Genomic DNA, 23,223 nt, shown 5'->3' with positions numbered 1-23,223 from the left:
TTTTAATGAAGCAAATTATTCAAGCTATATTTGTCACAAACTGTTTTCAGAAACTAGATTCTAGAAAGCCTAAAGGAAGCTTTCCTTCATGTATGTATAGATCACACGCTTGTTACATGTGAAAGTCTAACAGAAATTGAGTTTCAAGGTGGAAAGACACGGCAGACTTTTAATACTGGGCTGGTACTCTCTTAGGCAGCTTGACAATGGGAAAAATTAAGAGATACTTTGGTTTCCCTGTTCCAGAGGTAGCTCCCAGACTGGGTACATGTGTCAGAAAGAGCTGGCTCAAATTATAGCATATTGTCCAGACTGCTACAGAGTTGTCCAAAGGTCTAGGAAGGAGGAGACTCTTAATTCCAATCAGATCTCTGATAATAGCTGAAGGTCTAATTCTCCAAATCATCCCAACTTTCAACTACCCAGAATTCTACATTTAAATCTTAATATTTGAGATAATTATTTTTATTTTAAAATCTCAAGGTTAAGTTTCAAGAGAAATTAATCAAGATTGATTAAAATTCCTAAAAAAGTGATTTCTCAAACTAAAAACACTGAAGAAAGACATATTTGAATATTGAAAACATTTTCAGAAAGAAAATCATATTGCTGGCATGTGTTTTTAGAAGTTTCTAGGAGTTCTTTGGTCTACCTGTTTCAGTTGTATCAAATAAGGTAGTTCAACCACTAGAGAACAGCTATTTTTTTAAAAAGAAATATTCCATCAATTTAATCCGATGACATTAACTTCTTTGAATATTCCTAGAAATACTGATTGTTCCAATCATGTACATGACTTACTCTGATTTCTTGAAGCTGTTACCTGTGAGGGAAAATAAATGCACAGTCTAGTTAATGATTATTGTTAAAGTACACAACCTTCTGTACACATATGAAACATAAACTCCAGAACTCCAGGGACCTGATCATTCCTGAGTTATAAACATCCTATTCCCACTAATACATAAAGCCAGAATGTGGTTCACACTAAGAGCATTATTCAGGACATTTGCCAAAACTCATTTTCATTGCCAGCTGCTTGCTAATATTCAACTAGTTGTCTTGGACACTGGCTCCTTAAGGATACTAAGCTAATGCTCACTCCATTCATGCTCCCTGAAAGGATGAGTGCTACCTCCTTAATCTTGCCTTCACAACCTGGAGACTGCAAATCTTGTGGAAGATGAGCAGTTGTGGTCTTGGAGGGTCAGATGAACTTGTCACACTGTTGTCTACTCTTGAGACATTGACAAAGGAACCATATCTTAGAGAAATGGAATCATATTATAAGATATAATTAAGTTGTAGGACAATTCCTTAGTCCCCAGAAAAGGTCTGGATTTAGCTCCCTTTCAAAAGATGTTGTGAAAGACATCATAAAGCACAGCTTGTGCTATCAGGGGCCCCAAAGAAGTGTCATCAGAAGGTCTGATGTAGAAAATATTTGCTGTACATCACTTGAGATGACAATTATTAAGAGTTAATTTTATACCTACATCACAATTTGGATAACCTAAATATTCACTTTGCTCAATTACAATGCATTTGCCAGTTCAACATAAAGTTCAGAACCATGGTTTGCATTTCAAGCACTGCCTTCCTTTCTTCGCATCTAGAGATTTATCACTGAGCATACACAGGGCTGTTTCAGGGAGCAGACACAGAGGAAGCTTGCATCATAATTCACAGAGGGTACAAAGAAGTCACTGCAACCACAAATTTTGCCTCTATAATTTTTCTAGCCAGGGGAAGAAGGCTTTTCCATTATCTCCAGGGTTTTGCATTTCTCCAAAACACAATGTTAGATGGAAACAGTTTGAGTTTGGGACTGAGGGAAGAGCTGATACATTTCCTTTTTTGGGGTTAATAAGAGAACTTTATTTAACAATTAGTCAACAATTACTCTAGTATTGTATTTTGCTCTTTGTTGCTTGGGAATGGTAAAAAAATATTATTTCAGTAAGGGCACATGTATCCTAAGAATCCCAGACATTTCCCAGGAAAGTTCTAATTTGTAAAACTGTTATTACAAAGGATCATTTGGTGTTTAAAATTTCTTCAATAGAAGGCTTTTACTTGTACAACAAAGTACTGAGTTTTAAAGCCTATGTAGATACCTTGAACTTGTTCATTTACCTGTAAAGATTGTCTATGAGTAGGGATTATTATATTTTTTACAGAAAAGTTGTTTCAGGGGCAGCATACCTATGACAGCAGGTACCATATAACTATTAATAAACCATATAAATTAATAACTATTTATTCCACAGACTATTTGCTTTGTATTCTGTCGATTACTTGCTTCACTTAGGCCACCCACCACCTATTTTACATACTGTATAAGGAGGTGACTGAAGAATAAACTTCTTACCTTTGCCATCCGAGTCAAAAGCATAATTATCCTCTCCTACTCTCTTGATGCTACGCAGGACTACTGGGTCAGACATGATGGTTATTTATTTCAATCAAAAGTCCTGAAAAGAGATTGGCTGTTGGAATGGGGAGAAGAAGAGTATCAGCATACATTTGTCCGTGAACATAAAACAACATTATGTTAAACTCCCCCTTTGCCCTCATGATCCCAGGACAATACCACTGATTACAGCACAAGTTTGGACAGATTTCATGGGCTCAGTGAAACTACAGAGTAGAAAAACACCTCAGAGAGTGCCCAACTCACCCCTGAGCACAAGGCCTCTGAGGCTGTGGTGCCTCCTGCCTTGAGTGGAGGCTGCCCTGCGGGCCTTGGCAGCTCCTGGCAAGCAGCCCTGTCCCCAGGGATGGCTCTCCTGAAGTGAACTACTGCCTCTGGGAGGGTAGGCTGGAGGCTGAGACATTAACTGGACAGATCCTGCCTCAGTTACCAGGGAGCAGCAGGACCTGCACCTGCCTTGTGCTGTCCCAACTCGCAATGGCTGGAAGGACCATGACAGGGGACAGAGGGGGCTCAAGAAGGGAGAACGATGGGAGCCCCAGGGCCACATTGACATTTGCATCATCACCACCAGCTGCACTCCCACAGCTCTTGGCTACCACAGCTGCTCCTCTGGACAGTCTTATTCCTATAGTCACACTGACGTGCTGAGCAGATATACACGAAAACAAGTAAGAAGACAAAGTTAATAAATTTTTGTTAAAGAAGCGCTTTTGTGAGGAAAAATCTACCAGGGAAGCTTGGCATCCAAGATGCACCCAGGGGAAAATGCTGCAGAAATCATCCCAAAACACGCCCTTTCACAACCAATGTAATCTCAGCCACATCTTTGTTTAACGTAATTTATCCCAAGCTATAGTTACTACACCTTTTTCCAGTCTTTAGGTATCAGCATTTGCATGATTATACATCTGTACAAAACACTCACAGCCTCTCATTTTAAGCATATTAAGCATTTAGATAGCATAGTTCAATTGTCCTTATTTCAACAAATGCTTAACAATTTTGTAACTGATAATTATAATTGTAACTTTTTTTTAGGCCTGAATGCTAATACAGTTTAAGTAACAGGAAAAGTGGAAAAACCCCAATGATTGGTAGACTTGAATAAGAATTCTAGTTGCAAATATTTGATAGAGATAAATGTTCTCAAATAATATCACTTTTCCAATAAAATTATGGCTGTCCCACATTTCTGAAACAAAACATTTTTTCCTATTTTTTTCTAAAGCACACCACATTAAATACTGTCCTGTTCCATAGGCATCATTCATTAGCTTATTTAAACAGATTAGTATAGCAGATTAACATGCTGTATTACATTAATAAATAACCCTCCTCAGGGTCTGAATGTTTAATGGGGATCACTTAGAACATCTTGAAAAATACTATTGCTGATGTCTGCATTGAAAATCAAGATAATAGAAATCAGAGAAAATAGAAGGCAATAGATCATCCCATCTATCCATGTGTGTTCAAAATACAACCTAGTAGCAGAGAATAACTCAAACTGCATTCAAATGAAATAGCATCTTACTCTAGCCAGTTACAGTGCAGTCGCTGTTTTTTTTGAGAAACAAAAATCTTTGAGGAACTCAAAATCCAGATTTAAATAAGTAATACTTGAAAAATGCTAAACAAAAGAACACATTCTGTAAATGAAGTAACATTAGGATCTGATCCAAAGCCCTCTGAAATCTGTTTCATATCACCCCTTAATTCAGATCAGATCTTTATTTAACATAAAGGGGAGTGGAGGGGTGGAGAGCAAAAAAAAAATTTTAATTGACCCAGAAAGCACAATCCTTCATGTTTCTCTAAAGTTAGGGTCCTCATATATTAGTGACAGCATTTATGAAATGAAGAAGACAGACATATATTGCTTCAAAATAGAACTTAAATGTTTTGTTCTTCAAACAATCCTATAAAAAAAAATAACTAAAAAAACCCCTAAAAAAATCACAACAACAACAACAACACAACACTAACTGTGCACAGGAAATGCAGCATTTAGCTTAAATTGTCACAAAGGAAAATATACAAATACCTTTCAGTTCAGGAAGTGTCATCAGTTAACTCTGAAATAATAAACAGGACAAATTTGTTACTCACCTGTGGCTGTGAAAAATCGTAGGATCATAAACAAATTGCAAGGATTGTGTTCAATTAGTCAGTGAAGCACTCAAGCATTTTACAGCATATTTTCATTGTTTTAACCCATTTGTCAGAGCTGAATCTGTCAACTGGGCATTGGCTATTTGCACCTGGGTCAATGACCATGTGGTCACAATGTTTTCAGTTCATTGACATCTAATGGAGTGTTTAAATTTGACAAATGCAATCTCACAACGAAGTCAGGGCACTTGGAAAACAATTATACATGAGGAGACCAGACAGTTCTCTGGAAAAGAACTCACAGCTGAATGCACAGGAAAAATTATAGCATTATTTTATCAGCAACTTTATTTGCTGGACAATAATTGTGTATACTCTTGTCCCCAGCGTACATAGCAACATCTGCTGAATAGTATGATACTTGGTTCAGAGATTAAGCTAAATTCAGATTAAAAACTTGCTCAAAAGCTTTGTTTTCTAACTAAGATTTCCCCTCTCCACATGGCTTCTAACTTTTTCCAATTTTTCCTTTGAAATGAAGATTTTACAGCCTGGAAGCTCCTGAGTAGTAGTGAATCCTCATTGGATACAAGCCCTCCATTGATTTTTCAATAGGGGACACTGATGAGGACAGTGCTGTGACCTCAGACAGTATCACCACATAGCTTAGAGGGAAATGGCAAACAGGGTTTAGTTCCTCTCTGAAATCAGTTCTCACTATAGAGTGCCCTGACTGATAGGACAAGATACAAGGTCTTACTCACAGTGGCTATCAGCTATCTTCAAGTCTTCTTTCTCAAACTTCCCATGATAAAGCCTCATGCCCAAAAGTGTGTCACAATTAAATGCAGATAAGCCAAAATCCAATTTTCCTTGATTAGCATCATTTCAAGTGTCCTTCATCTTAAATCAGGGTACCAAAAGAAAGCTGTAACTTGCCTTTAGAGTTCCCCTTATTTTCATCTTTGTACTATTTAGATGAAAAAATTGTGATAGCATGTGCAGCAAAATAACAAAAATATTTTCAAAAACTGGGAGAAATAAAGAAGCAAAAAAAAAGTTTGTTTTTCAGAGAATCAGAGATCATAAAGGTAAAGCATTGTGCAGAAGTGGAAGTGTACTGCAGTATTGAGATCTGCTGTACATTCTGACATTTTGAGGTGATTTTGCTGCAAATGAAAAACCAATGTTTGGCCCTGGATCCACAGTATGCCAATTCAAGAAATAAATTTCACTATGAATAGTTAAAAAATAAATCAGTGGAACGTAAGACCTGTCTTCTCAATACCTTCTGTCAGACAAGGAAGTCCAAATTGCTGTACTCACATACAGATTTTAGTGCAAAGCACAGAAACATGTTGCTTATCTGAAGTCTCATCCTACAGTGTCAGACTGAGTCTATTCACCTGGTGGCAAACTGTGGCCACCTACTCCTCCACTACTGTGAGCACTCACTGCTAAATTCCTGGCTATGTTTAGAAAGGATTTTTTATTTGATTTTTGCTACTACCAGTTTAAGTCCCATGTTTGTAGACATGTCTGTTGTCATGGCATAAACAGGACTTTTACTTCAGTGCAGCTAAAGTGGCTTTCAATTTTATTTATTGACCAGATTACAGATCAAGCCAAAACTCTGAGCTTTTTTAAATACTGATTTACTAATATACATTTTAGCTGTTTGTATGGTGTGTTAAAACACAATTCCACCTCCTTCTCTAGAGGCACTATTCTCAGAGTGTCTCTGACCCTGGGTCCCTGGGTTGCTGCCATGGCCCTGCACAAGCCTTAGCAAACACACAGCGTAGCTCTCCAGCATGGCTTAAGCCCCAGGACAGGTAAGTGTGGGCAGGCAGGAGGGGCAGGAAAACAAGGACCCCTCTGTGCCAAGGAGGGCAGGTCTCTACACAGCCTCCAGAAGCAAGCCTGGCCCTGGCTCTGATGAGCAACAGCCAAGGACTACCCAGACTGCAAGACAGCTGCAGGCAAATGAAGGCTTCAGCAAAGGAATATGGCAACTCCAAGCAGAGTAGGAGATGTAATAAAGAAAATGGTAATTTTAATTTAAATCTAATTTATTAAAATTAAATATTTAATTTATTAATTTTAAATTTAATTTTAATTAATTAAATAAGGTTTTCAAGAGAAGGAAAGCCAGCCTGTGTACTGGGTCTGTTCTGCATGCACGCATATACCAAGAGAAAAATTTCCTTGACCTAAAGGAACTCTGAAATACTATACAAGGAAGGCAGTTACCTAATCACTTTGTACTTTCTTCACTAGTGATGCTGCAGAGGAAGTAAAGCAATAAAAGCTAGCATCTCTCAATTGCAACTTTTGCAACATGCTGGGTAGCTTCCAGCAGCATAAGAAGCTGCATTTCACCAGCATACATATTTATGTGAAGCACCATGATCAGCCATAGGGCTTACAGTAAAAATGGAGATATTTTGAACCTGCCATGTCAGAGCAGAAAGCAGATGTATGAGAAGAAAATAAAAGCAGTGATCCTGTTCCTATTATTATGCTTTAAAACATGTCAAGTGACTGCAATTTCCTTTTAAATCAAGCTTAGCCAGGAGAGAATTTGACCATAGTAAGTGCAACTTATTTTATCTTGCCCTGCAAGAGACGGATTGTCCATAAGCAATATCTAAAAAGTTCTGTACTCCTTTAAACCTGTTTAAATATTTTTTGGTTGATTACATTAGGCATCCCCTGTTTTCTGGGCTAAGAGTGCTCACAGAGAATTATAACTAAAATATTCTCTAAGCAGAATTTAATTCATCATCAATAATTACTTATAAATTCACTACTTAATCAATTGGAGTATAATCCCAGATATGCAGGCTCTTCCCAAATGTATTTTGCAGTATTGATGCTTTCATGCAGCCTAAGCTTCAGTTCAGCAGGTGAAGTGCTCCAACCTGCACCCTCCTTCCTGTGCTCAGTGACCTCAGGCAAACTCCCACAGCTTAATGGTGCAAATTTATTGGTTCAGAGGCAAAGAGGCAGTACTTGCTCCCTTCTCTCCTGAGAGTTTGGCACTGACAACCAAAGGTTTTAGTAAAACAAAGCATTTTTCTGGGTAGCATTACTTCAGTATCCACAGTAATGGGAAAGGTTCTGGGCCCTGCTTGCTTTCCTTGACTTTTTGTTGTCTGTTGGCCTCAGTCTCGCTCTTATATTACAAATTCTCATTTCTACTCAAGAAAACAAAAAAAAGGCAGGAGAGTTTTCCTCAAAATATCATGCCACATTCATGGGTTATTTTACTTGACATTTGACAAGTGTGGGCTTGTTACCTTTCATGAAAGAAGATCTCTCTAGAGGGATGTTTTATACATCTAGTTAGTGGTAGATAAATATTTAGGAATGTGCTCAAAAAGTTGGGGTTATCAATACAACATTGTCAGAACAGAAATCCAATTCCTGGAATCCTCATTGGAACTGTTTGCACTCACATGCTTATCTGAGTTTTGGCACAAGTGCTCAGCACATCCCATGCTTACCCAGCTAGGGAACAAATTAAATAAATTCCACTTAACAATTGTGGTTTTGTTTTAAAATTTGAATATGTGTAATAAATGACTTCTAAGTTATCACTCATTCTATCAAAAGCAAAAGTTACATATGCACTCTACTGAACAAATCTGAATGTAACTGTTTTGGAATACTGCTTGCAAGACATCTGAACACCGGAAAAATCCCGTATGTCTGACCCAATGAGTTGTGAAAGACAAGATGCTGCTGCCATTCCCAGTGCTAATTGATTTCAGCAGGAGCAGTACTGCAGTAGAGCTTGCAAAGGCCCAAGATCCTACTGGATGGATTCTACTAAATCTGAGTCATAAACTTTGTCTATTATGATGTGCCATAGTGCCAATTATACTTATTGCTAAATTCCAGTCTCCATTTGACATTTATTCTCTTCATAAAATTGCTTATAACTTGACAAATTGCTTTTACTTGAACTATGTTTGTTTTCAGGCCAAAAGTGATTTTTTTTTTTCCTCTTGAAAAACTGAGAGTAAAGTCAGACAAGCAAAAGTATTTATTCATTGAACTCTAAGAGCTGATGAAAGCTGGTTTACATTTTTATATTTTCCCGCTCCCCCCAATTTCTGAGGGCTCAGAAATGTTTTCCAAATCAATCCAAATCAATTCCAAACTGAGATGTCTTCACAACATGAAAAGTGCACCTCTCACATCCAGAAGAAATACATACCATGAGTTATTGCACTGTAATAATTTCTGTCTAAGCTTTCTTCTCTGAAGTGTTTTCTCTTAATTATCACAGTCGTTGCAAATATCTAGGGAACACAGTAAACTAATTTCTGGGGATTACCATGGTGGCTTCTTGTAGCACAGACAAGGAGTAATTTGTGTGTCTTAAAACATATAGTGCCATTTTAGATACCAGAACACTTACATAGGACTGATAGATACCAGATGGGTCCAGAAGAAACCCTACCATCAGCCTGAGGTCTTCCCTAAAGAAGGGATTTCCTAAGATATGTAAATTGGCTCTACATACTTGCATTTAGGCAGCCAGCCAGTTTTTCAGGCAAGTCAGATAACTAATGATATACTGCATTGAGAACTAGGATCTGAAATACACTGACAGCTACTGTGCCTGCACATTCTCACTCTGGAAGAAGGTAAGATATCTCACCCCTCTTTCATCTATGGATAACAAGCTGAAAGTTCACAATCATGAATAAACCTTGCAGCATTTGTGGGCTGAGTGCCATATAAAGACAGAAATAGAATCGTTAAAACAGAAAAAAATCCTATAGTATAAATCATAATAATGTCTAAAGCAATTAAATAACTAGGCTGCCTTCAGGAAAGATATGAAAGCTATTGGAGTAAAGATTTGTTGTGTTCAACCCAGACTGTTCAAAACAGCATTATGCACTCCAGCAAAGATTACAAAAGAGAATGAGGTTATTTGGAGCAAGCTTCTACCTGATATTAAAACACAATATGGAAAGGAGTGCTTTAAAAAAGGTGAGGCAATTTCCAGACATTTTTGTGAAAAGAAGCAGTAGATTTCTCACTGAGAAAGCCTTGCAAAGTAGCATTGTATCTCCTCACCATTCTGATTTTTTGGAAATACTGTGATATGAAAAGCTAATCTTAAATTCATCTGCACCACAGTATGACTATCCACACATATTCGGTCTAGAAAGATTAATTCAAATCTCAGTTAAAGATTAATTATTCATGGTGGCATGTAGTTTTGAGTGAACCCCCAAGAAGTAAAACTTTTATCTGCTGATGTAATCAATGTGCTCAATGTGTTTTTTCTGTCATTATTGTTTGTTTATTTATTTAGAAATCAAATATAAATCAAGTCCCTTTCTTCTGCTAGCCCCAGTGGTGAAGCAGCCATTCAGGACCTGTCAAACAGACACTTGCTAAGCCTGTTGGAGCACGGCTATTTGTCTTTCCATCCTTGGACTTTCTTGTTTCATGCAGAGGTGTTCTAGAAGCTAAAGCTTTTTGCCTTTTCTCCGCCGGCATTATTCAATCAAAAAGATTGATTAGGGAAACAAACTGTGAAATGACACCATCTACTCATCTCTATCTTTAGAAATTAACATTTGACTGATTGAATTCAATCCTTTTCAGACCATATGTGAGACACTATCCCTGCAAATGTTAGCATTTGTAAGGAAATATAAGCAGGATTAGAGGCAGGGTACACTAGATGTAAATATATTATTTAAACTACAAGTGCAGGAAAAAAATATCAGTTGCCTAATGTATTACTTCTCACTGTATGGAGGACCAGATTCTGCTGACATTTACTCTCCTGGGACCAGATGCCTCATTTTCTCAAATGCCAGCAAAAGAAGCCAGTGACTTCTGGAAAGAAGCAAACCATGGTGTGCTGTGCTATGAGTAGCAAAACCTGACCCTTTCACAAGGCTGTATTGAGGCAGGTGAAAACATATTTAGACGTGTTTTTAAGGAATAGAAGGGGACATCTCATGGGGAAGACCCATAACATCTACAAGGTCAGAACGTCCTGGGGGATTGCATCCACAGAATCTGGATTTGGTTTGCTTGTAAGACCCAGCACAATGTGTACTTCAACACCTTTGCCTGTCCATCAGGAGTAACTCTAGCTTCTTGCTTTTCCCTGGAGAACCAAATTTCCTTCTTCAATGTTATGGTTCAAGCATGGCAACTTTTCCTTTCTAAGAGTCAGGGATTTCATTACAAAATACACCTAAGGAATCAACAGGAAATCACAGTCAAGGTCTGCTTTCTGCAGACAAAAGCCTATCTCATGCCAAGCTAACAGTAAACTATGAATAGAGCTCAGATTTTGCTCATGTGATTTCTTTTCCAGTGAGGTCTCCCACATGCTGTGTTCTGAAAGAGTTGGCTCAATACCTGGACCCCTGAGCTGACACTGATTGAGCAGTGTTTCCCTGTGATAGACTTTGCATGCTGGTGGAGTGCTGTTCTGTGGTCATTCCAACCACATCGTAAGGCCTTTCATTAGAATCAGGCCAGACAGGGCTATGCAGGCACTTCTGCCAGGCTTGTCCTGGAGAGGAAATCCCACCACCTGTTGAACCCCACATCCCCAGCAAGATGCATGCACCTCCTGACTGCCCCAAGAGTGCTGAAGTACAGTAAAAACCAACACAGCAGCTTGTGGCACTCAAGAGTGGCAAAAGAAGCAAGAATTTCCAGGCCCAAGCCAAAGGGAGCAGGGAGAGAAACTGGGGGAGAGGAGCTGCCCATCATGCAGAGGATGAACTAACAACTCTGCAGCTCTCATCAGGGACCAGCCAGACCATGAGTCATCAGCCAGACTGAGACAGGCTGCCATTGTCATCATCCACTCAACTGTACGGGCAAGATAATTTCCAGCTCCACCCTACCGCTCTACTTGGTTTCCTCAATTTTAATTTCCTGCTCATTCAGTTAGTTTCAAATCAGTTTTGACAAAAAATCTTGTTCATTCATTTTGCTGTTGAGAACGGTCTTTGCCCAAGCCTCCTTGCTTACTGCTGCACCTGGCACTGCACAGCACTGTGCTGTGACTGAAGAGATATGTGAAGGGAAAAGAAATTCTGCTGCCATGTTTGTGCAGTAGTACTCAGAGCTGGATCAAAAGTGGCCACCAGACTCTGGGCCAAAGATTAGGCAAACAAGACACCCAACAATCACATGTTAGCATCTGTGCCCATTCAAACTTTAGAGATTCTGTTTGTATAATTCGTAGTATTTGATCATTTATTTGAGAAACACTGAAATTGGTTTGCTCCTAGTATCAATAAAACTGCCCTAGACTAATAAAAATAATTTCATCCCTGACAGTTTTCATACATAAAGAAGTTTCTTAAAAGATTAAGTCACATCAACAATAACTCATTCACATGCAAGAGAAAAGTGGGAAGTCTGAAGCAAGCTCTATTAAATCAACAGAAGGACTCCTGCTGATTTCAAGACAAAGCACAGATCAGTCCTTTCAGATCAGTAGATTAGTTCTCCTTAATGAGCCTTGACAGGCCCCCAGGCTCTTTAAATCACTATATATAGCTTGCAATGCTTATACGACATAGGTGGGTGAGGCAGGCACAGAGCACAGCCAGAAGATTAATACCAAGTACATCCCCTAAAATAGACAGATCACAGTACAAGACATTAGCAATAGCAGGGAGAGGGGCCCTGCTGATGTGCATCAATCAGGAAAGTACCAGGCACAGATTATGAGATTATTTCTTTTTTAACCAACATGCATGTCTTGGTGCACAAGTTTGTTTCTATGTTCTGACACTGGAAATAACTGGTGAAGGCACCTCATGAGCACCTGGAGGTATAGGCTGAACTTACAGATGTCTCCCCAGAATGTGAGTAGAATTTGTGTCTATTATTATAGTGAGTAGTACCTATCATATGCATTTGCAGGATATCTAAGAGAGCTAAGCATTTGTTTTCTAGTGCACAGATAAGAGAACATGCATTCCCTTCCTTTCTAGAGTAATTTTAATAATTGTTGCTTATCTTAACACCTACAGGGTCTGAAAAAAATTCTAACTAAGAAATGCTCTTCCCAACATATGGAATCTTGCCCTACTTCAATTTTCAAATACTGGGTCGGTGACCTAAGATTTTAAGTGGTTTTTTTTTTTTCCTGGGGCTTTTATGATGCTGTGGTAAAAATACAAAGTGCAAGCCATACAAAGAAGATACAATCATGCCGAAAACTCACTGTACTAGACTACACTCATCTCCCTACAAAATGATGTGTAGGAGAGTTTGGAGGTGTATTTCTTTTCAGATGACATATTAATAAAGATCTTAAATTATTCATTGACCACCAAACCAAATTATCACACTGATATATTTACACAGCATACAAAAACACACTCCTTTTCCACGAAACAGAAGTGCAAAGCTCTGCATGTGTGGGAACAGCTCACCTAAGAGATCTAATATTCAGTGACTGCCTATTTGTTCAAATAATTAACTGAAAACGAGAGGTTTGTAGCCATGGAAGGGTGACTCTGGAGAACTGTCAGATGATCTTTCAGTGCACTGCCTGATATGTCTAACCTTCTACTTAGTGCTACGGGAGTGCTCATTCTGAAGAACCACAATGCCTAAATTTCCCATTGGCAATTCTTCCTCAGGATGCCTGGCAGGTCACTCTGCCCACTGCAGAGCACTGAATTCTGGAGTTTTGCACAGTGAGGGGTGAAGGGCCCCAAAGCATACACAGGCCCTGAATTTCACCCCAGCCTGAAATTCTTTGGCATAAGCAAACTTGCTGGGAGTAAATCATTAACACCCTCCTTTGATATGGGGTCTATGTGCTTCAGTTTCCTTTAGTGCAGAGAAGTACAGGGATGCTGTATTTCGCAGTCTTCTAGGGATGTTAGAGGGCTCTAAATGCAGTCATGCTGCTTTCCTCTAAAATCAGTTGCTTTTATAATGGCACATGTGTAGGCATGAGAAGCCAGGCTCTATCACACAAGTTCTCAATTTGTCAGGCAAATATCAAAGTTTGATGGAAAATAGAATTTGCCTTTAGCTATTTACTGGCTACATTATTAATCCAAATTCAATATTTATGAAAATACATTAATACTCTTGAAATCTCATGCTGATATTTTCTCTGGAAATGAACTGTTTGCCACTCCATGTAGCTGTTTTAACATTGATATGATCTTGGAAGCCAGGTGGCTATTTTTTGGCTGTTGTAGAACTTCACAATTATCAAACGAGATATTTTGGATAACACTGTACATTCACAGAATTAGAGGATTTTCTCAAAAGAAAACTTTAGCTGAGACTGTTTCTCTTGGTCCTGACCCCAGGCTCCTTCCAGCAATAATAACATTATCTAGCAGAATACATAGTGGCAGAAGGCTCCAGCAGAGCAAAACCTACCATGATGCTCAGGTCACTGTGTTACTGGAGAAGGAGCACTAGCACATGGCAAGAGCTAGGCAGCTAGAAATTACAGACTTAGTAACACTGGTCCAGGGTTGACAAGTAAAAGAGCAATGGGGACTCTACAGTGCTCTCTCAGCTGTCTCCCCTAGAGCCTTTTGTCTTACTGTGCCAATAGAGCCCCTAGAGCTTCTGCGCCAATTATTGCTATATAAACACACTGGCCAACACTGACCAGAGCAATCCCAGGTGTTTTACTTACAAAATCCAGGTTGGCGTCCTGGCCAAATGCTCCAGGATTTATCTGTAGAACCTAGTTTCAAATTTAACTTGCTTTCCAGAAGTGCAAGCTCACTGCCCACTGCTTCCTCCCTACAGCATAGCCAAGAGGGAAAGATGTGATTTACAGGTCCTGTTTTCAATTAGGTTAATTGTTTGCCTAAAATTCTAATTATTTTGTTTAATTTTGTATTGGAAAAAGGGAAATTTGAGTCCTAAAGTTATGTGTATATATATCACTGCACTAGCTTGCTGTCATTTAGTGGCATGGTGTTACCAGAGCCTGCTTGATAGCAACTCCTCACTCTTTTTGTGCCTAGCTCTACTCCAAATTCTAAATGGATAGTCAAGGGAAATGTCACTACCTGGTTCATCACTGCAAATGGACTGGGAGAATCTATGATCAGCTGCTGCAACATTCTATTCTCAGACTTTGTTTTACATCACAGAATCCTTCATTAGCCTGAGTGCTTTCACATAGTTGTAGTGACACTTTATCAGAGCACTCTCTGAGTCCTCTCAGAATATAAATGTCACCAACACAGAGCAAAATTACAGAGATGATTTCAAAGTGCACACATTCAGGAATGCTGCAATGCTTGTCAAATTTAACAGGGACATTCACAGCAAGAAAGCCAAGTGTCTAAGCAAGGTACCTGAGCTAGAGGGCTGATTACATCAACCTGAAAACAGTGAGATGGGCCACTAAAACAAGTAGTGCAAACATCCCAAAAATTCAGTGAAAGCTCTCCTGTAAACTGCAGTGGAAGGAGAAGGAAACTCTTACCTGTATATATTTGCTTAATGTTTTAAAATCAGAGACCATTAGTCAATAGCTCAGAAGTTCATATTGATGGCTACTGAGGCACTCAAAGATCATTAAGTAGTAAAGAATGTTGTCACTTGTTATGCTTTATTATCTTTGCAGCTGATTAATTATTTAATGAGAGTTCAACATTCATTCACTGTCAGATTCTGAGATTTCTTCCCATCTACTTGGTGAGCTGACAACAAAATTTAGGATCAGAATAAATGCAAATCAGTCCATGAACTCAGTAGGAGCAAGAACAACATCTGCTCTAGCAAACAGGCCTAATACATTGAGTTTCCTTTAATATTCATGTCTTGAGATAGAAATAATGTTACACAGAAATCAGCCTTTAAAAATGTCAATTTTAAAGGTGAGGTGTCTACTTCTCCACACATATGTAGGTACCTAGAGCCAAGGTGACTGCTTAGAACCTGCAAAAAAGTTTCTCTTAACAGGATGTCTGTAATATGCTTATTGGATGTCCCATAAATATTTGCTTTAATGAATTAATTTGGTTTAGTTCCTGTAAAAAACAAAATAAAAATAGAAAACTAGTAATCAATTAACATGAATTTAGATGCAAAAACTGTATTCTACATTTATCCAAAAATTTTGTAATAAGTAAACAGTATCCTCCCCAACAGAGTTAGGGAAAATTTTGGGAAACCTTGAATTTCCTCTGTGCCTTTTTTTTTTCCCCCCTTAAGGCAACATCTCCATGCATTTCCACATTTCTTTATACAAACACACTTCCTATATAGCATGTTCTGCTGTGCTGTGTATCACTGCTAAACAGGCAACAAGTGACAGAAGACTCAGGCACTGCCTGAGCTACCTTGTCTGAAGGGCAGAGAGCAAATCACCCACTGTCATGCAACATAAGCCACATAAATTAGTCATCAGATCCACCACTGCAACTTACACCCTCTCTTGGGTTTTTCTTGGGGTCACTCTGGTTACAGATTAGAAAAGCAGCCTGGGTAGCATCCTACAAGTAGTCAAAGAGAATCATCCTTTTTTCCCAGGGGAATTTCTCTCTCTGGTATCAGCATAAACAATGACCAATGTCCACAAAAAAAGAACTTTCAGAACTGATAAGGTCATTCCTTTCAGTCTGAAATGTCCTTAAAGGACAGAGCTGACTAGAAAGTCTGGTCAGCAAAGCTTATAAACAGTGGAAAAATCTACTGAAAAAAAAAATGCAGAAGGTTTTGTCAAGGTGCACATTATTCATGGCTTCCGATCGCATTGTGCTAAAGCTCCTGTTCCTGCTCTCCCCTAACATACAGTGGTCCAGAAGCGCTGCAACTAGAAACAAAGCCATTTACAGGAGTGTTTCAGGAGGGCTGGCAGAGCATATTTGCTTCATTGCACTTCTACATCATTAACTTATTTGCTTGTAGCTCTCACTTTCAGACTTGCTGCACATAGCAATTTTGGCTTCCATACTTTCTCTTATCATTTACTGGATCATCAGAGACAAATACAGAGTGAGGAACCTGAATGGAAAGCATGTCTTCATAACAGGCTGTGACACTGGACTTGGAAACTCACTGGCTAAATGGCTTGACAAAAGGGGATTTTGTGTCATTGCTGCATGTGCTACAGAAAAAGGAAGCCAAGAGCTACTGTCCTGCTCTTCACTCTCACTGAAGACAGTGAATCTGAACTTAGCAGACTCCAACAGCATTGCAAGGGCTGTGGTGTTTGTGAATGAACAGACAGCTGGTAAGGGTAAGTGACAAGGCAACTTCTCAGAAAAATGATTGAATATGACCAAATCTGGTCTAGCTAGAAGTTCTATTGCCTCTCTACTCACTGTAGAGTTTTTCTCTTGATGATGAAGCACATTCACTCTTTATTTCTCAGTTCAAATATATTCTCTGTAGCAATGCTGCCCATTGTTTTCACCAACAGAACTTTTTGCCTAAAAGTCTACTTGCTTGGTCTGTTAAAACCAGATCATTCCCAGGTGCGTTTTCTAAACTCTTTTTGGTGTAGTTGAAGAATGTCAGTGGAAGGAAGGTACTAACTGGTACCAGAAAATTTTCTTGACAAATTCAGCCCACTCAATTAAAAATGGTTAATTCAGGGCCTCTACAGCCCTCCTCTAGTAAACAGAAGAGTATATTTTTGCATGCCTGGGTAAGTCTGACATTTGTATTGTACTAAACAATTGCACTGACTGCAACAGCTAAACACTTGCAATTTCAGCCAGTTTTCCTGAAGCTGTTACATATGTAGCTCTTACTACCCCTATCATACACCTCAGCACTCCTGTAAAAGAGGAAGAATTTACCCTTGGATACCTATGAGACTTCAGTGGTGGGCTTGGCAAAGGGTGCTGAAAGATCTGCATGGTAAATATATTCAACTGTGGCAATACACATTTATCAGCACTCATAGCTCAGACTTAAGGCTACCCAAGGGCACCACAGCACTCTCACTACCAGTAGTAACACACAGTTATACCAGCTACTCAATAGGCTTATTAATAAATTAAGTACCTAAGCCAGCAAAAAATGTATCTTCTACCACAGGACTTTCTCCTCAAAGCTTGTAAAAGGCTTTTGGCCTTATTATCATGAATATTCTTGAATGCAGACATTGAGAGCAAGTTTAACAAAATTTTTAGCACTTACCCCCTCTAGCAGGCTCTTGCTCCCAACTTGTAGAAAGCCACACATTCTCAGCCAGGATAGCCACTGCAAATGCTTTCACCTCAGGGTGTGAGACTCTTTATGGAGGCTGAGTGCTGGACTTTCGGCCTCTCCCCTCAGGCACAGGCTGTCCTCAGCAAACTCTTGGAAACGTCACTATTTATCTAAAGTTCCTCGAGTAATTTATAAAGGTAGTAAAGCAGTATTATCAATACACAGGGTTAAGCTAGTATCTTCAGAAGCATTGACTAATTCTGCACATTTGGTTCAGACCTTTAGACCCCAACCAGAAAAATCAGTCTCTCCACTTCTGTGTGGACTATTTGATTTTCCCAATAATACAATTCTCCCAATACAAGTGTATTAGGAGACTGCAAAACTGCAAACTTGAGTGGATCTGGATAATAAAGCCCAGCATGGTGGCTCACATCTCCAAATAAACTAGTTTTCCTTTAACAGTTTACCCATGTTCTACAGCAAATTTTATGAGGTGAACGAAGTAGATTATCCAAGCAAACCCCAGATAACTGTATTCATCTCACTGAAGTCTTTGCAGACTGTGTGCTTGGTTCCCAATGCACACATGATACTCCAGGGCAAGATATTGCCCTGAAATAAACAGTTGTGCATTCCTCCTAGGGCTTTTTGGCTTGGTGAGCTATGCTGAAGGAACAGCACCTGCTGGACCCACCGACTGGCTGAGGATTGAAGATTTCCATTCAGTCCTGGATGTTAGTCTGCTGGGATTGATTGAAATCACACTCAAGCTTCTGCCACTTCTGAAAAAAGCTGAGGGAAGAGTTGTCAATCTCATTAATGCCAAAGGCTTCATGACTTTTGTAGGGGGTGGCTACAGTCTGTCCAGATGGGGCATGGAAGCTTTCTCTGACACCTTACGGTGAGTAGCCCGACACACATGCAAGAATCCAAGAACAGATTCCAGATGTGCTGAGGAAGGGTGACTGTATATTTACCCATTTTGATTCCTCTCTGGAAACCTTGCCTAAAGAGGAAAAGGAAAATAAGAGAACTGGTCACTTTTTAAAGATTTCAGTCTCCAGTACTATGGACAAACCCAGCAAGGAACTGCACTTTTAAAATTTTCATATTCCAGACAAGTTGTTAGTGTGCAGATTTCAGGCACACTGTGAATCCAGTGCATACATGAAAGTAAATCAACAATTTAGCCTGGTCAGACATCCAGTTTCTTGGGCAAGTTATACTTGCCTGTATATTTTGCTCTAATTCTCCACAACAATCTGAGCTGGGCAGCTCCATACAGCAACCACGCTACCAAAAGTAACTTTAACTTCAGAAAATCGAGCTGAGCACCCTCTGCTGAAACAAGTTGTACTGTAGTGCTTCTAGAAAGCTAAGGCCTGGCCTTAGTCAAGTCTTCATGAGTCAGAATGACTAGGAAAGCTGGTTTCAAACCATTATGAGTACTTACTTAAAGAAAGCATATACCCCAAAGAAGTAGAAACTAATGGCTAATGTACATGTGGTCCATTCCTTTACACACTGTAGAACATGGCTGCCTGGGTCTCTTAAGCTGCCCATTTTTTTTACTGCATTTTTACCCCAAAGCAGTAGCACTACAACTCAAAATTACATAGAGGAAACCACACTACGAGGAAACCCACTAACCTTTATTGCATTAACATTTAATCATTTAACCACAACCATTTAACCATGGGATAGAGAAGAAAATTCTAATCCAATTGAAATTTTTACTTTTAGTTTTTCTCAGACACTTTAATAACCTGCTGTTGCTGTGAACTAAAATGATTCAACAGTATATGAAATTGTCAAAAGTTTCAGTATGATAATACATGGCTAAGATACACTTGGCTGTTACATCCTTTGCGTGAGTCCAGCATAAACCACACAGAGTTATGAATCTACTTGACACTGCTTTCTTTTCCCTCAGTTGTCTGCTCTGCTTTTACAGGACAAGTAATCTATCTATGCTATCTATGAAGCTAATTTGAACATTTCAAAATAATTCTGATATATGATGATAAGAATCTAAGACTCAAATATTCATGTGACAGATTTTCAACTCACTTATGATTCATAGCTGTGCCATTATTGGGTGGTCAGGGAGATGATTGTGTTTTGGTTTTTTTCTTCTAGGATAGAAATGAAGCATTTTGGAGTGAAAGTAAGCATTGTTGAGCATGGTTTCTTTAAGGCAGAAGTTGTTAATTCAGATATTATTGAGAAATACCTCTTCAAACTTTGGAACAGACTGACTCCTGAGATCAGGGACTCCTACGGAGAAAAATACTTAGTTGAATGTAAGTAGAAAAAGCATTGTATGAAATGTCAGGGGGGATATTATCAACATATATAAATATCTGAACTGAGGCTGTAAAGACAACAGATCCAAGCCCTTTTTAGTGTTGTCCAGGGATAGGATTCAAGGCAATGGGCACAGGCTGAAACACAGGATGTTTCCTGCTGAACATCTCAGTGTGAGGGTGACTGAGGATTAGCACAGGTTGCCCAGGGCAGTTGTGGAGTCCCCATCTTTGGAGATATTCAAAACCATCTGGACATGTCCTGGGCAACCTGGTCTAGGTGACACAGTTTCAGTAGTGGGGCTAGGTGCCAGGGGTCCCTTTCAACCTCAACCTATCTGTGATTCTGTGAAAATTTACTAGATATTTTTAATGCTCATTAAGGACCCATCACTGACTGTTCTTCACTGTGTGTATGTTAGATGAGGCCTGAGATACTAGTTCATGCATGAGACTGGTGGGATATGAGGTCATACTACCTTTCTTAGTCCCTCAATACTTAAAAGCAGGATGCCCAGTGGAAATGAGCTGCTATGACCATATGTGTTTATTGCTTAGTGGTATCTGAAAAGTTAGAGCAGTGTGAAACAGGACATACTGTATGGAACATCTGCCTCACAGTATGGGCTAGGAAGGTTTTGGCTTATTGGGCTTCTGGGTGTTTTGCAGACTTTATTGTCTCTGCTTTGCTGTAGCTATACTGCTCTCAGCACTCAAGACAGTAGTTTAAGCTTGAAGCTGTAGCCAAACCTTTGGCTATAAAGAACACTCTCGCAGAGATGCTGCATATAAATGCTTTCAAGTTTATTTTTCTGTTTACAGATATAAAAGCCCAAAGATCATCAGTGAAAAGACTGTGTGACTATGATATTTCTAATGTCATAAAATGCATGGAACATGCCCTGATAGCAAGGTACCCCAGGACACGATACAGAGCTGGATGGGATGCAAAGTTCTTCTGTCTGTTTCTCTCCTATGCCCCAAGCTGTTTGTCAGACACGCTGTTGCGTATTACATTTCCAGCCCCAGCAGTGAGAGGGAGACCAGTTCATGGAGTTCTAATTAATGTCTAGTATTAAAAGAGTGTCAGCTGTGCAGAAATAAATATTTATCCTATCAAAACTAGATGTCCTCTTCTTTACCAGTTACTACACTGTTAAAATTATTTTCAGAAGACACTTTCTCCATACCTCATCCCATCTTACCTGAAATTCTAAGTTCACAGGTAGGCTTGAATCCAGTATGTTTTTGAAGGCTGTTGCTCAGAAATTATATCTCTATAGGATCTGCATTCATAAAATTTTCAGCTACAAAGCTAGTTAATACTATTCACACAAGACATGAAGTCAAATAGTAACAAAGTTCAGCTAGTGCAGAATATTCCAGAAATTACAATTATAGTATCTGACCGCTTGATTATTCAATTCTGCAGAAAAAAAACACAAGCAATTTTACAGAAATGCAATTCTAGGGAATTCAATCTGCTTGCTCTATGCAAGCAGATTGAAATGCATATTTTAACTTTCTTCCTAATATTAGTATGGTTTATGGGGAAAATACAAAACCAATATGTGTTTATATTTCTTTTATCCTCAGTGTGTTTTGCAAGTTTAAAGTATTATTATTTTACTTATCAGAAGAAGTAAGTCATAAGTGTAGGCTATAGCAAATTCTTTCAGTTGTACAGAACGTGTTCAGAATGACAGAACATTAATAGAGGCTACTGTGCCTTTTATACACTATTTCTATCTCTTAAGCTGTTAGCCAGAAGCTCACAAATTGGTGCTCCTAGAGATATTAAAATTGAAGGGGTAAAGGTTTTATTTACTAAAGTCCTGTGCTGGTGATTAATCATTAATGTGCAATTCAATTAAGCTTAAAAAAATACCATGTGCAGGTCAGAACTCCAAACATAAGAAAAGGAGTTTCATCACTGTGTGAGAGGGCATGTGTGTGTGTTTGCAATGTGCAAAAAAAAGACAGTATGTAAAAAGCGTTAGTAACCTTTAAGTATCTCATTGAAGCTCTATTCTCTAACAAATGGCTTAAAGAATATTTTACTTAATTTCACAATAAATTCCTGCAGACAGAGAAATCTTTCTATCGGGCCTAGCAGCTTTAAAAAGAATGCACATGAAAAAAAATAATGGTATAATTTGTCAGCCCTAGAGTAGCAGATTACAGACAGTTGTTGCAATCTCTAAAAATCAGCTTTCTTTGAAACAGAGAGTCCAGAATTCAAGCATTCAAGCAGGGACTGTTCTGATAAACAAAAAACAAGTGAAAAATTAAGTTATGAGTAAAACTTTTGTTGTACAAAATACCAAACCCTAAATTTTACAAATCAGAAGGATACACTGATGAGGGATACATAATTAGAAGGGTACTCAGTAGCTATGCTACTGAGAGGAGGAGTCCCAGTTGAAGCTTAGGAATCCTTCAGCATAGATACACTAAACAACCAAACCTACATACTATATATAACTACAGAGTAACCCAGGGACTGTTTTCTTCCATATCTGAAAAGTTAAAATTATTGCAGGGGAAAAAAATGTATTTCTGATATATGGCTGATGTATTAGCAGTTTTCACCAACACTAGTTTTAAATCTTTGAGTTGACAAAGACTATTTTCAAAATTGACACTACTTTTTCCTGTGGTATGCAACTGCAGGCAAGCCTTTTGGAAGGGTCAGCCCTGCCTTCTCCCTTTAAAAAACCTTGTGAATCCTTTCCTTAAGAACAGTGCCTTGCATCTCCAAGAAATCCTTACAGATGTGTCTGCTGTGTTGCAGACTCTAAAGAATTTTCTACATTAATGCACTCAGAAAAAATGCTTTTAAAAACACATAATGTGCTTAGAGAAAAAAAATAAGTATCAAATTCTGACATCAAATATAAAAGTTAATTGAAATAAGGTTTTAGTCACTTATGTCCATACTATCTTGATTATCAGTCTCTCAATAGTAAGAGTTTCCTGTTTTAAGGGCCAGTTTATTGAATATGTGTAATAGGGCAGCTTTCACACTTACAAAGATACAATGTCAGCATCTAGACAACATCTTACATGAAGAACTTTAGACAGTTGTGTGACGCAGTAAGCACTATTCTTATTCAACTTTATCTAAAGCATTAATGCTTTCACCCCGAAGAGCACTGAAGTCTCCACAACTGAAAAAAGTACATAAGGCTTCAACACAAA

At 38.7% G+C, this 23,223-nt stretch overlaps 2 protein-coding genes across 7 annotated transcripts in view; one reads left to right on the top strand and one right to left on the bottom strand.

Moving 5' to 3' along the window:
* Positions 1 to 17,776, bottom strand: part of ABCB11 (ATP binding cassette subfamily B member 11) — a 50,440-nt gene extending 32,664 nt beyond the window's left edge. For 2 of the 6 annotated variants that reach the window (XM_023931047.2, XM_086896730.1), the window contains exons 1-4: positions 17,702 to 17,776; positions 4,482 to 4,512; positions 2,372 to 2,489; positions 802 to 823 (exon numbers count right to left, since the gene is read on the bottom strand). In XM_023931047.2, coding sequence (XP_023786815.2) covers positions 802 to 823; positions 2,372 to 2,447 — 98 coding nt within the window. In that variant the 5' untranslated portion in view covers positions 2,448 to 2,489; positions 4,482 to 4,512; positions 17,702 to 17,776. Of the gene's footprint in view, positions 1 to 801; positions 824 to 2,371; positions 2,490 to 4,481; positions 4,513 to 4,546; positions 4,628 to 14,231; positions 14,342 to 15,464; positions 15,491 to 17,701 lie in introns of those variants that run through there. The other 4 variants (XM_086896729.1, XM_023931051.2, XM_023931048.2 and 1 more) reach the window with 4 other exon arrangements.
* Positions 11,054 to 21,144, top strand: DHRS9 (dehydrogenase/reductase 9). The gene is made up of 5 exons (XM_023931057.2): positions 11,054 to 12,423; positions 16,463 to 16,793; positions 18,359 to 18,617; positions 19,856 to 20,019; positions 20,845 to 21,144. The coding sequence occupies exons 1-5, from the start codon at positions 12,376 to 12,378 to the stop codon at positions 21,093 to 21,095; spliced, it is 1,053 nt and encodes a 350-aa protein (XP_023786825.2). The 5' UTR covers positions 11,054 to 12,375; the 3' UTR covers positions 21,096 to 21,144.
* Positions 21,145 to 23,223: the final 2,079 nt, after the last annotated feature.

The sequence above is a fragment of the Cyanistes caeruleus genome, chromosome 7 (genome assembly GCF_971803275.1).
Source record: "Cyanistes caeruleus chromosome 7, bCyaCae1.hap1.1, whole genome shotgun sequence".
NCBI classification, from domain to species: Eukaryota; Metazoa; Chordata; class Aves; order Passeriformes; family Paridae; genus Cyanistes; species Cyanistes caeruleus.
This window is presented reverse-complemented; position numbering and strand designations above follow the sequence as displayed.

Bases quoted from the DNA above. Each gene is read 5' to 3' on its own strand.
- DHRS9 (XM_023931057.2), top strand. From the start codon at position 12,376: ATGAGCACCTGGAGGTATAGGCTGAACTTACAGATGTCTCCCCAGAAT. The intron at 18,618-19,855 runs GTGAGTAGCCCG...TTTTTCTTCTAG, and splicing joins GCTTTCTCTGACACCTTACG to GATAGAAATGAAGCATTTTG. The intron at 20,020-20,844 runs GTAAGTAGAAAA...TTCTGTTTACAG, and splicing joins AGAAAAATACTTAGTTGAAT to ATATAAAAGCCCAAAGATCA.